General features: G+C 41.6%; 2 protein-coding genes across 3 annotated transcripts; one reads left to right on the top strand and one right to left on the bottom strand.

Annotated features, from left to right (window-relative positions):
- The first annotated feature begins 3447 nt into the window (after positions 1-3447).
- On the top strand, positions 3448-8833 carry LOC306751778 (uncharacterized protein). 2 transcript variants are annotated; one of them, XM_079235415.1, is made up of 3 exons: positions 3448-3532; positions 5239-5559; positions 7404-8833. In XM_079235415.1, exons 2-3 carry the CDS (start codon positions 5273-5275, stop codon positions 7444-7446), a joined length of 330 nt encoding a protein of 109 aa, XP_079091541.1. In that variant the 5' UTR covers positions 3448-3532; positions 5239-5272; the 3' UTR covers positions 7447-8833. The 2 variants fall into 2 exon arrangements, with proteins under 2 accessions (XP_079091541.1, XP_079091542.1); XM_079235416.1 differs by having other exon boundaries at positions 3451-3532; positions 5273-5559.
- A 2865-nt stretch (positions 8834-11698) lies between these two features.
- On the bottom strand, positions 11699-13352 carry LOC306751233 (claudin-23-like). Its single transcript, XM_079234781.1, has one exon. The coding sequence runs from the start codon at positions 13278-13280 to the stop codon at positions 12447-12449; it is 834 nt and encodes a 277-aa protein (XP_079090907.1). The 5' UTR covers positions 13281-13352; the 3' UTR covers positions 11699-12446.
- Between the last annotated feature and the right edge of the window lie 1235 nt (positions 13353-14587).

Here is a 14587-nt window from a genome sequence, read left to right on the forward strand (position 1 = left end):
TTTCCCTGCTACTGCCGATTTCCTTCCAGAGACTGTAAAAAAAACCTTACTTGATTTGCTAATCCCCTCTCACCCGTTTCCTACAGGGACTAATAGCTGCTCCAGCAACAACGGCGGATGCGGCCACCTGTGCCTGCCTTTCCCCGGAGGTCACTCGTGTAAATGCGGACGGGGTTTCTACGCCGCCATGGCCGCCTCCTGCGCGCCGCTCCCCGACTGCCCCGCTGGCGAAGAAGCTTGCTTCGACGCTACCAAATGTGTCAACAGCAGCAAGTTCTGCGACGGAAAGGTGGACTGTCCAGACGGGTCGGATGAACAGGACTGTGAGTGGTCATCCAAATATTGAATTGCCCAGCAAGGGAAAGGGAACTGTAGCCAGGGCAGATGAGATAATAAAATAGTCATGTTGATTTTTGATACTTTCTCTTCAGGTCCAAACACAAACTCTGCGTCTTTCCGGACCAAAGCCAGTGATGGCCGCCCTCCCCCGCCTTCCTCCTCCCCTCGCCCCAACAGCGCCCCAAAGAACTCCGTACTCTCGGTCCAAAAAGACTCTCCGTCCTGTGATCTCCAACGCTGCAACGGTCGTGGCATTTGCGTCACAAAAGGCCAAGTCACTCGCTGCCAGTGTGTGGCTGGCTACACGGGGGAGTCCTGCCAGGAGGAGACCAGACGGAGCCACGTGGCTGTGATCATCGGCGTCTTCTGCCTTGTTGCTGCGTTGACGGCCGCTGCTGTGATTTTAGCTAAAAGGTACTGAACACAAGGAGGAGTAGTTTTTCTTTTTCACAGAGGCTAGAGGGATTCACTTTTATGAGTGGTGGGCAGGAATGCATCCTACTGGATTGTTGTGTATTCCTCCTGAAGCGGCTAATTTCAGAGTAACACTTTACACAGACTACAAATTAAACATTAGAACCATTTGCTGTAGTTTTTTTATTATTATTAAGAGACTCTTGGACCTTTTTTTAACCCTTCAGAGATGTTGTGTCATAACTCGTGAACCTGTGTAGAACACAAACACTCTTTAAATCTCATTTCAACAGGAGAGTCTGGCCGCCCAGAAGCAGATCCACGGAGAAAGAAACTCTGATGGAGAACATGGACCTGCCGTGTGAACACTACGACTCGGACTGTGAGGTAAAGACTTGATCTCAAAACAAATTTACAGAATACTATTTTCATTTAGAAAAATTTCAAATCCATCATTTTTTTTATTTTGCCCAAAAGGCAGCATGTCCAGCTAAATCATTAGTTTTGTCTACGTTTTAATATAAAGTAAAACATTTCGATGGTTTTTTGTCTTTCTAATTCTAAAATTGTGTTCATTTCATAAACTATCAGACTCTTTTCTAAGTTTATTAATCCAATCTTTTCTTCTCCCAGGAGCTGGAATCGCCAGTAGACGTGAAGAACCCACCGCTGGCGTTAAAGTCACTGCAGCTCAAATAGAAGTTCTGCATTATGCATTCACAAGTATTGTCTGAGGATGAATTTCTCTGCTGCATTAAAAGTGACATGAAATGAACCAAACATCTGACTGCTTTGTTTATTTCCTTCCAACAAGGAAGACAACTTCTGAAGGTTCTCGTCAGCCATTCCAGTCGGTCTTTGTTTCCTAAAGGGTTTGTCATGTGTTAGTTTGGCCTCCTAACACTCGCATGACATACGGGCACGGTAATTGTTGTACATGACCTGAAGAGTTTTAATTAGGTGCTAGACAACTGTGTCAAACTAACAATGCTTCAGTGTTGCTCGTGGCAAAACGCACACAACATTTTTAGTTGCAGTTACATTTTTAACAGAAGAGCATATGTGGCTGAGTTTTTTTACTTGCTGCTTTATTGATGTATACAATTCCATTTTCGCTTACTATATTTCATATGCCTGGAGTCAAAGGCAAATGGATTGTCACCATTTTGAATCTCCGTTAGTCCTTGCGTCTACAGTTTCTTCAACACCTATTGTGTATTATATTTTATGTTACTACGCTGCTTGTCTGCTAATGCCTATATGGGGCTTGCTGTCTAGTTTGTGTGTCTGTGTGCGCCATCAGATTATCCTAGGAGCACATTTAGTGAATGTGTGCTGCCAAAATGTTGTGGCTGATTTCCATGTTGGTCTGTAGCCATGTTATTATCTGATACCAGTTTTGATCCAATGCTTCCATGTGACGTGTTGGTTCCAGTTTCGGCCTCCTTGATTGGTTCCGCAAAAAAGTATTTGGCATGAAACGTCCCTTTGTTTTAATACTTCCGTGTGTATATCAGTCCAACTTTAGAGGTCACATGCATGTTTTTTTAACTTTAATGGACTAAAGTAGCAGTACAAGTCCCTTAGCCTTTACTTTCTTCTACTGTATCTGCAATTGTGTTGGAGGCGAGTAGTTTGGCAGAAGCCATGAAAGGTCTTTGACGCTGCCTCACACATCTATAGTGTATTGTTAAATATCTTCATATTACGCAATCTCCGCCTGCAATGAACTCCCCTGATGACTCAGACACTCGGGTGAAAGATCGATTATGTGAACTGTAATATGAATGGAGGTCTTGGTCTTGCTTGTAACCTCTGTCTCATTCAGTATCTTGTATTTGTCGTTCTCATCTTCATAGATCAAAACTACAACTGCACAGCTTGTGTTTTAAAGGTCACAAGAGGTGTTATTAGTTTAACTTGCATATGTATTTATTGATATAGTAGTTGTTTGACCAACAACCGATCAACATTGCCATCTCTTGTACGCCTCAAATAAATCTTCCTCAAAAAGAAATGCTTCCCCAGGAGGCCTCAGAAATCCACCACAGCAGTTTTCTAGTGAAGCGCTGAATGTTCCAGGTGTGTCAGTCTTGTCAGGTCTTGCCAGTTTGTTTTGTTCTCTCTTGTTTCTTCCTCTTTCCATCCCCCGCTCGTCTGGAAAACACACCTCCTGTAATACGGTATAATAGTCCTCAGGGTAGGGTGTGTGTGTGTGTGTGTGTGTGTGTGGTAACATGTGTTTTATAATGTCGAGCATCCACTTCTGATGTGTTAAATATGGTAAAATCCATGCCACATTTACAGTTTATTAGTATCTATATTTCTCTCCGTCAACTTGTATTTCTTTGCTATTTGGTGTCCCATGTGTTTGAAAGGTGCCACACAAATAAAGTGTATTTCCCGGGGATGCCAGAGCATTGAATGTGAGTCAGCGATTACTGAAGCATAAGATTAGTTTGTGCTCTACTTGTGAAGTTTAAAGTTGCAATATACATGTCGGGTGTGTGTGTATAAATGACTCAAGCCATTTAAAGATAAGGCAGAGCGGGCGGAGGAGGTGATTTTGTGTGTGTGTGTTTAGGGAAAAAAGAGGCAGGTATTTACTAGTCTCGGCTTTCTTCCCGCCTTCCCTTTTGTTGCAGATTCCGTCACTGAAAGAGGAACTTGATTATCTTTTTCAAAGACCCAGGACCTGAGCGCACACAGATCTACCTGGACAACAAAAATAACTCCCCAGCTCACAATTAAAGACGCCACATCTGCATTATTTGCCTCTGTGAGTATGTTTTTTTCCATTTAGTGAAAGTCAGCCCCAAAGCTATTTGAATACAGGCGTTCTGTGCTGGTGGGAAACCTGAATGACGAGATGCTTGAGAAGTAAAACTAAGCCGACTTGAGTATTTGTAACTCTTTGATTCGCAGTCGACTGTGACTCCAGACGGATCTACATTGTGCTCTTGTGTTGAGAATCTAAAAAAAGACAGATACTGTAACTTACTTTATGAATCCAGTATGTTGGTGAATGTGTACGGCAGCCGAAACATCCAGTGCCCTTAAACATACATTTATTTTATCATGAGGACAAGGTTGATGTTTATTTAATAGGAGCTATGACCTGATGGCCGAGTCAGCCTTCCTTTTAGGTTCAATCTCTGCTTTAATGCTGTGGATGAAGAAATAAATATGTATTTCTAACGTTGAAAGAATAAATGCTACGAGAAAGTCTAAGTTTGTTAACCTGAGGTTAGGCTCTTGGAGGCATTTTACTTTTAAATTATCTCATTCAAATGATCAAATTCACCTGAGTGTGTGACACAGCGTGTGAAACACAACACGCAGGGTGCAGTGTGTGAACAGCACACTTTAAAGAAGCTTTCCTATTGCACACGATCTTTAGTAGTCTATAGTTATAACTTTTGCTATTGTTTTACATGCATACAAATATAACTTTATAAACACAACTTTATGGTATTAATTATATGTATATATTTATATACACCAACACAATTGTAGATAAGTAAAGGCAAGTAAAGGCTAAGGGAATTGTACTGCTACTTTTAGGCAGTTCAAGTAAAAAAAAGAAAGTAATGCATGCACGTGAAAGGGACGTTTCATGCCAAATACTTTTCTGTGGAACTAAGAATGGAGGGTGGGAACCAACCATGAAGCCTGGACTTTACGCATGATGTGAACGGGATCCATTATAATTTCAAATCACTTGATACCTTCATGTTCCTCTCAACAAGGGATCGGATCCGTCATGTATACCTCACTCTTTATTGCATTCAAAGCGTACATTTCTGTCTGGCACCTGAAGGCAGCACAGGCTTAAAATGTTCTTCTGATGCTAACATAGACTTGACGTCTTGTACCCCGGACAAGAATAGTCCTTTACAAAGAAGAGGGAAGCTGAATGCGGTGCAGAACTAATCGCATTAATTATGACAAATTCTGCTTCAGTGAATTCAGAATACTGGTTTTTAACATAACTTCAGTCGGTGACCACTAAGTCAGTTAAATGGATTTAGGGAGGGGACAGTTAAACTTGCAGACTCAACAAAGTCACGACTGTTTGCCCTCCTCGCTCCTCAATGGTGGAATGAGTCCCCATTGACATCAGGACAGCAGAAAGTCTCTACATCTCCCACCGCAAACTAAAAACACATCTTTTTCAACTACACCTTGAATAAGGAAGGTAGCACCTTAGTAGCACTTACTGATAGCACTTTGTAGTTTAACTTTCTTGAAGAAATTCTACTTTCTTGTTCTGAGTTTGTCCTCATGGTTGAATGCACTTATTGTAAGTCGCTTTGGATAAAAGCGTCAGCTAAATGTAATGTTTGATCTCGGGACATAGCCAGTTGAGCTATACCGTCTCTTCTCTTTGTTTTGTGACCTCGTCGTGTTTTAGGGTGTGGTTTCCCCCCACTCATCTCTCTCCTCTCCAATTCTCCTTCCACTTGTCACTCCCTCCCTTAACAGTCCAGTGTTTCCTCCCTTCCCTTCCTCCTCAAAGATGTCCACCCCTTTCCCTGCTCCCCAAGCCAGAGGCATCGACTACAGCCTGCCGACCTGTGGAGAGACTAAGTGCAGCGACCATGGCTCCTGCGTGTCGCCTCTGGGCGGCGGCGCCAATCTCGTGTGCGACTGTGATCTGGGCTACCAGGGCGAATCCTGCGAAGACACGGTCAACGGGGCCTTGAGTCTACCGCTGACCCTGAGTGTGCTGGCGGTCATCTTCGGGGTGCTGATCGTGGCTTTCATCCTGGCCAAGATCAGGCAGAAGCAAAAGAAGAGGAACAGGTACTGAAATATCCGCGGCATTCTTGTTGAAAGCTTTTACATTAAATGTGCTGGAGAGAATAGTTTTAAAATTTTGGGGGATAGCGCTTTTTTTTCTTCTTTTTTTTTTTGAGATGAGAAGGATGACGTCAATCTGGTTCGTGCTTTAAAATTGCAGCTGGAGTCAGGGTGTGGTTACTAGCGAGGCCGCGACCTCTAAAGCTCTCTTAACAAGTTATGTCCTGTTCACTCAAAGTTGAACTGAAGCTGACATTTTTGGTAAGAAATACACATATCTAACAATATTGGACAGAGGTAAGTTTATTTTCCTCCAATCTAATAATACATTTGAGCTAAAAACAACACACTAAAAATATAAAACAGAATATAACACTAGAACACTAATGTTAAAAACGGAGTGCTAGCAGGAGCGCTAGCTGTGTTACAGCGTGGAGCTAACGGGGACACTGACCGAAGGTAGTAGCGGCTTGTAACCCAATTTTTAGGCAAGTTGAAGTACTCTTTTATTTTACCCTTTAGAACCTCTCATAAAACGAAAAATGGGTATCATGGGGGGACCCTTAAAAAAAAAAAAAAAAAGGCTCAAACTCGGGTGAAAAATTTGGGAATCGTCAATAAAATATGATTAGAAACAAAGCAGCTATGAACTTGTTCTTTGGTCCACCTGTGAAGGAAAAGTCTCCCTTCAATGGTAAAACACATCCGGAATTCTTTCACTAGAGTCGGGTAAAAATCACCTGAACACGTGCCTGTTGAAAAAAACAGGGATTAGAGCAGAGAAACACGCCCTCCTTCAATAACGTCACAGAAGCTACAGAAGGACCCACGCAACTCAGACAAAAGCAACACAATGAAAATAACGTAACCACAATCGCTCGGGTGAAAATCACCTGACGTTCGTGTTCTAGGGTTAAAACGATTCTAAAAAGTTTTGAATGTGAATAAATTGGTGCTGGCCCTCGGGTCCGGTGGTAGTGGAGCACATCAGTGAGGTAGAAGGTACCTGGTTATCGAGGGCTTTGTGAGTGAGGGACTGAATTTGATTTGTTGTTGAGGGAGGCGGAGTGGAGTTCTAGATGTTGAGGCAGAAGTTGTGAGTGGTTTTGCTAAGGGATTTGAAACCGATGACTATCCTCGCTGATTCATCGCAATACATTTTGAGTATTTTGGCTTTCATCCATGATTTACTTTCAGCGAGATAGTTGGTCAGGGTGGAGCCTGTAGCAGTGCTAATGGATTCAGTGTAAATGGTAGAGATGGACGTCATCGGCGTGGCAGTGGAACATATCCCCAAAAATCCCATCTAGTCTTGGCACTAAGCCAAGCTCAGTCGATCCCAACTCAGCACCATATTTATGAAATATGATTCTGATCCTCATTTCACGCTTGAAAAGAAGAGAGAAAGATGCACTGTCCCAAAATGTTGAACAATTCCTAACACTCGTGCTCTCCTTCAAACAGGAACCTGGTTTATTGTGATATAGAGAAGAAGAATGTGATGCTAAGCAGGAGCATTGATGGTCTCTTTGTCTGAGCCAACTTAGAATCCAAAGAATCTGGGTTGGCCATTGTTTGATTGGCAGGTTTTGTCCCGCTGTATAGACGCAGGATTTAGTTTTCATTGAATTATAAGAGCTTCATCATGTCACTGAAAACAAAAGTCGCTGTTCAAAACGGCCTGAAGTGAATTCTTGGAACGTCTTTTGAAGAGTGTCTTTTAAAAAAAATTGTATTCTGGAAGTTGCCATTTGCTGAACTGCGGTGCTAAACACTAAATACATTAACATGAGATGAAGAAGTATTCACAAAATAATTAATGGAGTGTTTTTGTTTGTTGTCAACAGGAAACATCTGGCAGCAAAACAGGGCTACAACATTGTTGTGTGATGTTGATCTCCATCATACCTGAGGTAGACATACAGCTGGAAATATGAATCTTCAAAATGTTTCACAATTTGTGTGTCACAACCTGGGAATTACAATTAAGTGTAGATATATGACTGAATTCTAGAATGTAAAAGTATCATAATTTGATACCTGAGGTTGAAATACAGCTGTATATATGAATCTCCAAAATGATTGACTATTTGTGTTACAACCTGGGAATTACATTTTAGTGTAGATATCTGAATGAAGTATAGAACGTTCAATTACGATCATTTGAGTTGAATATTTTCATTATTTAAGAATTTGCAGTGTAAATAATTTTACCAGAATCAATTACAACATGTGAAAACAAACTAACTTGTGTAACTTCCATATTTAAAGGAAGTGAATTGCTCCTCCGCATGTAAGAAACCAAAAATAAAACCAGGCCAACACTTGCTCCATATAGTGGTCATAAACTCCACAGGGTGCCTTTACCTCTTGCTGACGATTGCTGACACCTTCAGTCTGTCTGAATGTGGAGGTGTGTCATCATAATTGAAAGAGAATTATTGTTAATAATGATGACAATAACGTTCTAATCCAGGTCAACCATGACATAGTGGCACAATTAAACTTCCTCCAGCAACCCTCTCCAGCACGCATAGCGCAAAGTTTGTTGAATTTGAAAATAAATAATATATACTATTCTTGATGAATGCCTTGTGGCTTCTTTTCCTCTTCAACTGATGCTGCAGCATCCAACTGAACAGAGCTTTAAAAGCTTAATGACACAATGTCACTGCAGTAATTTTGTTCTTCAATTTTAATCTGATGATGGAAAAATCTAACGTTAAAAAAGCGTTGTTTGTTCATGTTAATATTTTTTATGTTAATTATTAAGAGTTATTGTGGCTATCTAATGCTAACAAACGACAATTAAACACTTGTCACTGCAAGAAATGAAGAGATTTTATGGACTAAATGATCATGTTGTCACAGTTTGAATTCTCAATGAGAAAAGTCAGGACCTGTCTAATCAGAATCTACTTCCTTGATGTACACAGAAGCTTGTTTCCAGTGTTAGTGTTTTTTTTGTGCTGTTATGTGAGTTTACTGTACACTTCTGACTGAATTACTGTTTTATATGCCTTTTTGTAACTCCACTGGTTAACACAAGCATCAGCAAGACACCCAGCTACTTTGTGATCTTGTTTTTCACTCCATTTCTGTAATAATTGACTAGACGAGCGACGTGCAAAGACTGAGCATTGACTTTTTGATGATGACTGTGGGTGACATTATTAAAATCTGCCTGTTGATTTAGTGTAATCATGTGAAAGCATGATGAGGATGAGTTAGTCATACGTAGCATGTTCATATTTGTATATAAACGGATCGTAAGTGACCAGTTTGTTTGTCATTCTTTTCTATGGGATATGATTTGTCAGGTTGACACAAAATTACACACTATGCCTCATTTTATTAAAAAGAATGAAGAAGTTATAAATTTTTGCTCACAGCCCTCAGTACACTACCAAAACTATGATTTTCCTGTCGTTTTTCACCCAGCTTGAGTCTTATGTCACCTAAAGTTACAGGTGACCAACAAAAGGTGTGCTTACCAAGAGTAACTTAAAGTAGGTCAATAACCCGAAACAAAAATGTGTGCGCACACCTTCCCGCATCCTGTTATGCTTCATTTTAAAATTCCTATGTTGTCATAAAGTTTGACACAGTTCTTAAAGCCAGATATGTTTAATTGTCTTGTCTTTAATTAATTTTTAAATGAGCTTGTGTTTATTTTAAGTCCTTTTTAAATATAGTAAATGACTGCTGGTGGCCTACTTTCTTTGGCCTTTGTATTCCTTGCATAACATGTGGGTCACTGATGAAATGTTTCCACCCATGTCTGTCTTGGGACTTTCCGACTACTTCCAGTAGGTGCTGAATATTTACGGGCATCGATTTCCTTTTATTTAGTTTGGATGTGGTCATGTTGGCTCTCTGCAGACGTAGCTTTACAAATGTGGAACCAGCTGATCTGTGGATGAACTGATCTGTGTGTCCATGCCCTGACAAAGGTCAAAATGGTGTCTGTTCTTATGGACTATTTAATTGGCATGTATACTTTTAATTAAAAAGCCACTCACCATCCGAATCAGTCAGTCAGTGCACTGTTTAACTCAAGCAACTATTACATTTCCGATTAAAATACCTGTACTGCACATCCACAAACTGGTTTACACATAACCATTGTATAAATACATGAGTGTAAATGTGTGTCCTCTTTTGGTCGAGACCGTGGGGTAATGTTTTGCACGTTATTCTTAGAAAAGTAAAGATGCATCTTTTCTTATTGACATGCATTGTTTGCAGATGTGCAGTACTTTACATGAAAGACAAGGTAAGAACAGATGGAGCTCCTTTTTTCAATACTTTGTATCAGTTTGTTTCACAGCTGAGTCGGGTACCTTGTCAAGTTTTAATCAATACACATTCAATACTTTGCATGCTAGCCACTAGGTAACGGCTATTTAATAGTCTGATACGATTATATATTAGTATGTACTAAATATAAAATAAATGTGTGCGTCATTTTTAAATAAATACTAAGTTGTTGACCTCTTCTCCTGCTATAGGTTGACCATGAGTGTCAGTGTGTGTGTTGGGATGCACCAAAACATGCGGCGCTGCCCGTGTAGCATCTTTCTGGGATCCTGTTACACGATAGTATCAGATTCAGCGTTTACTAAACAGACTTGGGATGACTGATCTACAGTTAAGGAGACCGGCTGGCTATGGATATGCATCTGTTAGAACAAGGAACAGGAAGGATCTGTCAAAAGGTGATGCTAACCGTTAGTCCCACCCATGAAGCGTGCTCATTATAACTAACTCCTGCTTTCCCACTAATGAGCGCGTGTTACAGGTTTGTTTTACAATGGAGGGAGCAAAATAAACTGCACTTTACGGGTCCATGGTACGGCGTTTGCTTGATTATTAAAAGGGAAACTTATATACATAATGTTATTGCCATGGAGAGCGCTACCTGCCTGTAAAGAGTTGGATCATGTCTTCTGTGTGGGGGAGCTTTCTAAAAATAACTGATGTCATATTTAGGCTTCAAGACTGCTTTATAAACTGAAATAACATATATCTGCTGTAAAGGTGCATTATGGGAGATGCCGAATCCAGTTTGAACTTTAATCTGGATATGATGTATTGTTTTTGCTTCATGCCATCTTTCTTGAGTCTCTCAGCTTTATGGAAGTGCAATAAAACTTTTTTTTAACGAGTAGCTTTTTGCGAGTGGACAGAAGAATGTTTCTTAGCAGCGAAGGAGGGCGAGGCTATAAATAACTGACGTCTTTTGTCATCATTTATCTTGCACTGTCATTTCGTGACTCATTGCATTCTATGCGACAGTTTCATGGACAGAAGCTTGAAACCCAACTTGAATCCTTTTTCTAGATGTCTGCTCAAATGATACAAATGTGGGTGAATACAATTATGTATTTTTTGGTATCTTTTTACCAAGAAAGTTAAGAAATAATTACGGCTAATACCTATCTTATCCCTGGTTTACTTACATTATTCCTCCCTCATTCATGGATGTTTCGTTCCAACTCAAATACTCAGTTACCAAGATCAGAGTGGTTTTTGAATGTGCTATTTCTAAAGTTGTTTCAACACAAGTAACCATATTTCTCGTTTTATTAATTATGACAGCCAGTGTCGATGTAAAATCTGCCTTTCTTTACTTTACTCCACGTAGGGAGGACCTGTTAAATAACCGGTCCAAATCAACAACAAAAGACTCTGGGAGCTATAGAGGCACAGTTGTTCACTACAGTGTTGCCTTGTTTGAGTTGTTAGACCAGTTTAAACAGAGGAGGTAATGTTGTTGGACAAGATGACGGTGAACCTCTCAGACCGGTCGGCCAACATTGTCTGTGTACGTAGCCGACAGGGAGGCAAAGAAAGTCAGGTGTACAATGTTGCCTGTATTTGTGTTTATAGTGTCCATAATAACTTCTGGTCACAGATGATAAAATACAAATACTTCTCTAAAATGTGAACATTTGGGATTCTTTCTCCACGGGCACTTTAATAATAATGACATTTCTGGTGACAAAATATGTAACTTTACTGCATTGTCGTCATGAGCAGAGGTCAAATATCTTAAACATCCATTCCTGCACATCTGCAGTATAGTGTGATTTATGTATTTTTTATATTGAGTTGAGGAATTGGACAGAGTCACTTGTATTTAGGAAACAGAGCACATTTATTAAACAACACTTACAGAAGATTGATCACCTTTCGGATTCCTTATTTTTCAACAGGTGGCCCGTTGTCCTACAAGGTTTGGCATAATTGTAAAGTGCATAAAAATACAGAATTTACATCGAAATTGAGAACAAAAAATAGCCCCAAAAATTATCCAATGTACACAGATGAAAATGCAAAAGCTTCCTTAAAGATGACGTCTATTTACAAATGGAATGCAGCATCGTTTTCAGACTGTAAAAGACAATGAAGGGATTGCATATTTCAATACAATATGCATCTCATCTTTACCATTGCTGCACTGCATCATGTATCACAATGATGTTGGATGATGTTTCAGCCCATAATGCATCACCTGTAGCTGCATTGAACTGCAGCCCTGGCATCATTTAGCATTTATGCCTTCAAGCAGCCTGATGACGCACTGTAACACTAGTGAGCTGACAGTGATTTCATAATATTTACGGTGTTTGACATGTGACATCTTGGTACCACTTAAATAGCCTATATCCTACAATATGGTCACAACCCTTATGTCATCAGCATGTTCTACGTTATTACTACAATACTCCAGAATATTATACACAGCTTTACTAAAGTGGGTTAGATGTGTAATAATGTTATAAAAGTCATTGGAGAGTGACGATTACTTCTTTCCCACTCTCAGTCCATTTTTGCAAATTGTGTCACTCAGATGTGTGTGTGTGTGTGTGTGATGACACGTGCGTCTATAGGTCGGCATCATAGGGTCTGCCGCTGTAGGAGGTGTTGATTGTCCGGACCGCAGGGCTCTTGGCCCTCGGGAAGGACACGTCCTCATCCATGGAGTCCTTCGAGTACGGGACGCTGCTGCTGGCGGCGATGCTCCTGGGTCGGTCCAGGCTCGGCACCTCCACGCGTCTCTGCGGCTGCTTCCGGTTGCCGAACCGGATCCCCCTGACCTCCTCCACGCGCGTCTCCCCTCGGTTCTTCCCTCCGCAGCAGCGGCAGATCCCGATGAACATGACGAAGCCGCCCACGATTTCAAATATCCCGCCGATGTAGCCCAGGATGATGCAGTAGCCGACTTGCACGTCCACGGTAGGGGACACGGTTGCGATCTCATCTAAGATGTGGGTGTACCAGGCGATGGGGATGATGACCATGACTCCCGAGAGGAAGATCAAAATTCCTCCGAGGCCGGCCACCACCCAGTTGGGCCTGTCTCTCCAGCAGCGGACCCCCGGGATGGCCACGGCCAGCCCGATCAGAGTCACGATGAGGGAGGCCACCATCAAACCCTGGGCGATCTCGATGATCTGGTTGTTGAAATACGTGGTGTCCTGCAGGGTGCAATCTTGTCTCGTGTTGACCGTGGTGGCCCTGCAGATCTCCCAGATGCCTTGCTGGATGAACTCGTCGACCGGGCGGTTGGGGAGGTTGTTGAGGGTCCTCCAGTTTGGGGCCACGGTGGCTGTCAGGTTCAGGATCCAGCCGCACGGCGCAAAAACCATCCCGAAGATGAGGATGCCCGGGGTGCGCAGAGACAACCGGATCCACTCCTGCGTTGATTGCCTCGGCATGGTTGCTGTTTGATTCGGTTGCTGACGCGCGCGCGTGTGTGTGTGTGCGTATGCTTGATCACAAACTCCGTGTGGTAGTTTAGAACAGGAGCGACTGAGTTGTGACAGCTGGGACAGCTGCTCTTAAACAAGTCCGACTGAAACCTGTCGGTGGGCGTGGCTTAGCCTTGCCCGTATGCCTCAGTCCCCAAACAGGACAGGTGTGGCGCGCGCTGCTTCATCCTCACCGGCAGCAGAGGAGACGGGAGTTTCGGCGACGACGTTGTCATGCAAATATGCGATAAGTGATGAGGAACAAGGGGAAGATGTAGATTTGTTTTCTCGTGCCTGTATCGTCACTCATCAGCCTGTTCAAGGTTTCAGAGAAATTGCATCAGGTCGATGAATTTGTTACTTTCACATAATCACTTCATTCCGTACACTTTATTTTTATTTTCTGTAGATACTGTAAATATTGATGCTCCCTTTTTATTGCACTCTGTTTTATGTTTATTGTTAAATGTCATGCAGCTCCTGCCAGGACAAACTCCTTGTATGTGTAAACTTACTTGGCAATACTGATTCTGTTTCTGTAAGATTATAAAGTGTGTCTGTGTGTAGACTATATATGCCACCATATAAACCATCACATAATTATTAATAGGAACTTTGCCACACGTTTCTATTGATGAACCACAACATATTTGGACTTTTCGTTTTTTTTGTCGACTTAAAGATAAACGTGGGTTTTGTCTGAGTTTTAGGGTGTCAACAAACAGCCTATTCAACACAATGGGATGCAATTAATAGAATAAAACAAGGATGAAACTTTAAATGTTGAATCAAAGACACACTTAAGACTCAAGGCTTCTATTTGTTTTGCAAATTTATGTTATTTATACTTTTTTTGGAGGTCTTCATTATACAATTCATTAGCTTTCCCAGAAGGTAATCAGCTTTGGAAGAACATGTCAGACTCAGGAATGTAGTTCTGCAGGAAACATCTGACAATAGCTCAAATACCGCTCCGCCTCTTTGGTTTTGTCTTCTCGTCCGCTCTCCTTCTATTGCTATCTGCACATCTGTCCGTTTCTATTCACCTCTTATTTTTATCTCTTTTTCTCTCTTTCTGACGACCCCTGCTCTTGGAGGTTTCCTCTGAAGTCATTCTGAAAGTTGATTATTCACAAACGCTATCAAAGTCTCCTCAGGTGTAGAGTTTCTAGGCCCATCCATGTAAATGATGCTTCGAACGCCCGAACATGAACAACGTCAGTGTGCATAGATTGCGGTGAGAGTGTGACTCTCACACAACCATCCCTGTTATC

This window comes from Taurulus bubalis (assembly GCF_910589615.1).
Source record: "Taurulus bubalis genome assembly, chromosome: 19".
Lineage (NCBI taxonomy): Eukaryota > Metazoa > Chordata > Actinopteri > Perciformes > Cottidae > Taurulus > Taurulus bubalis.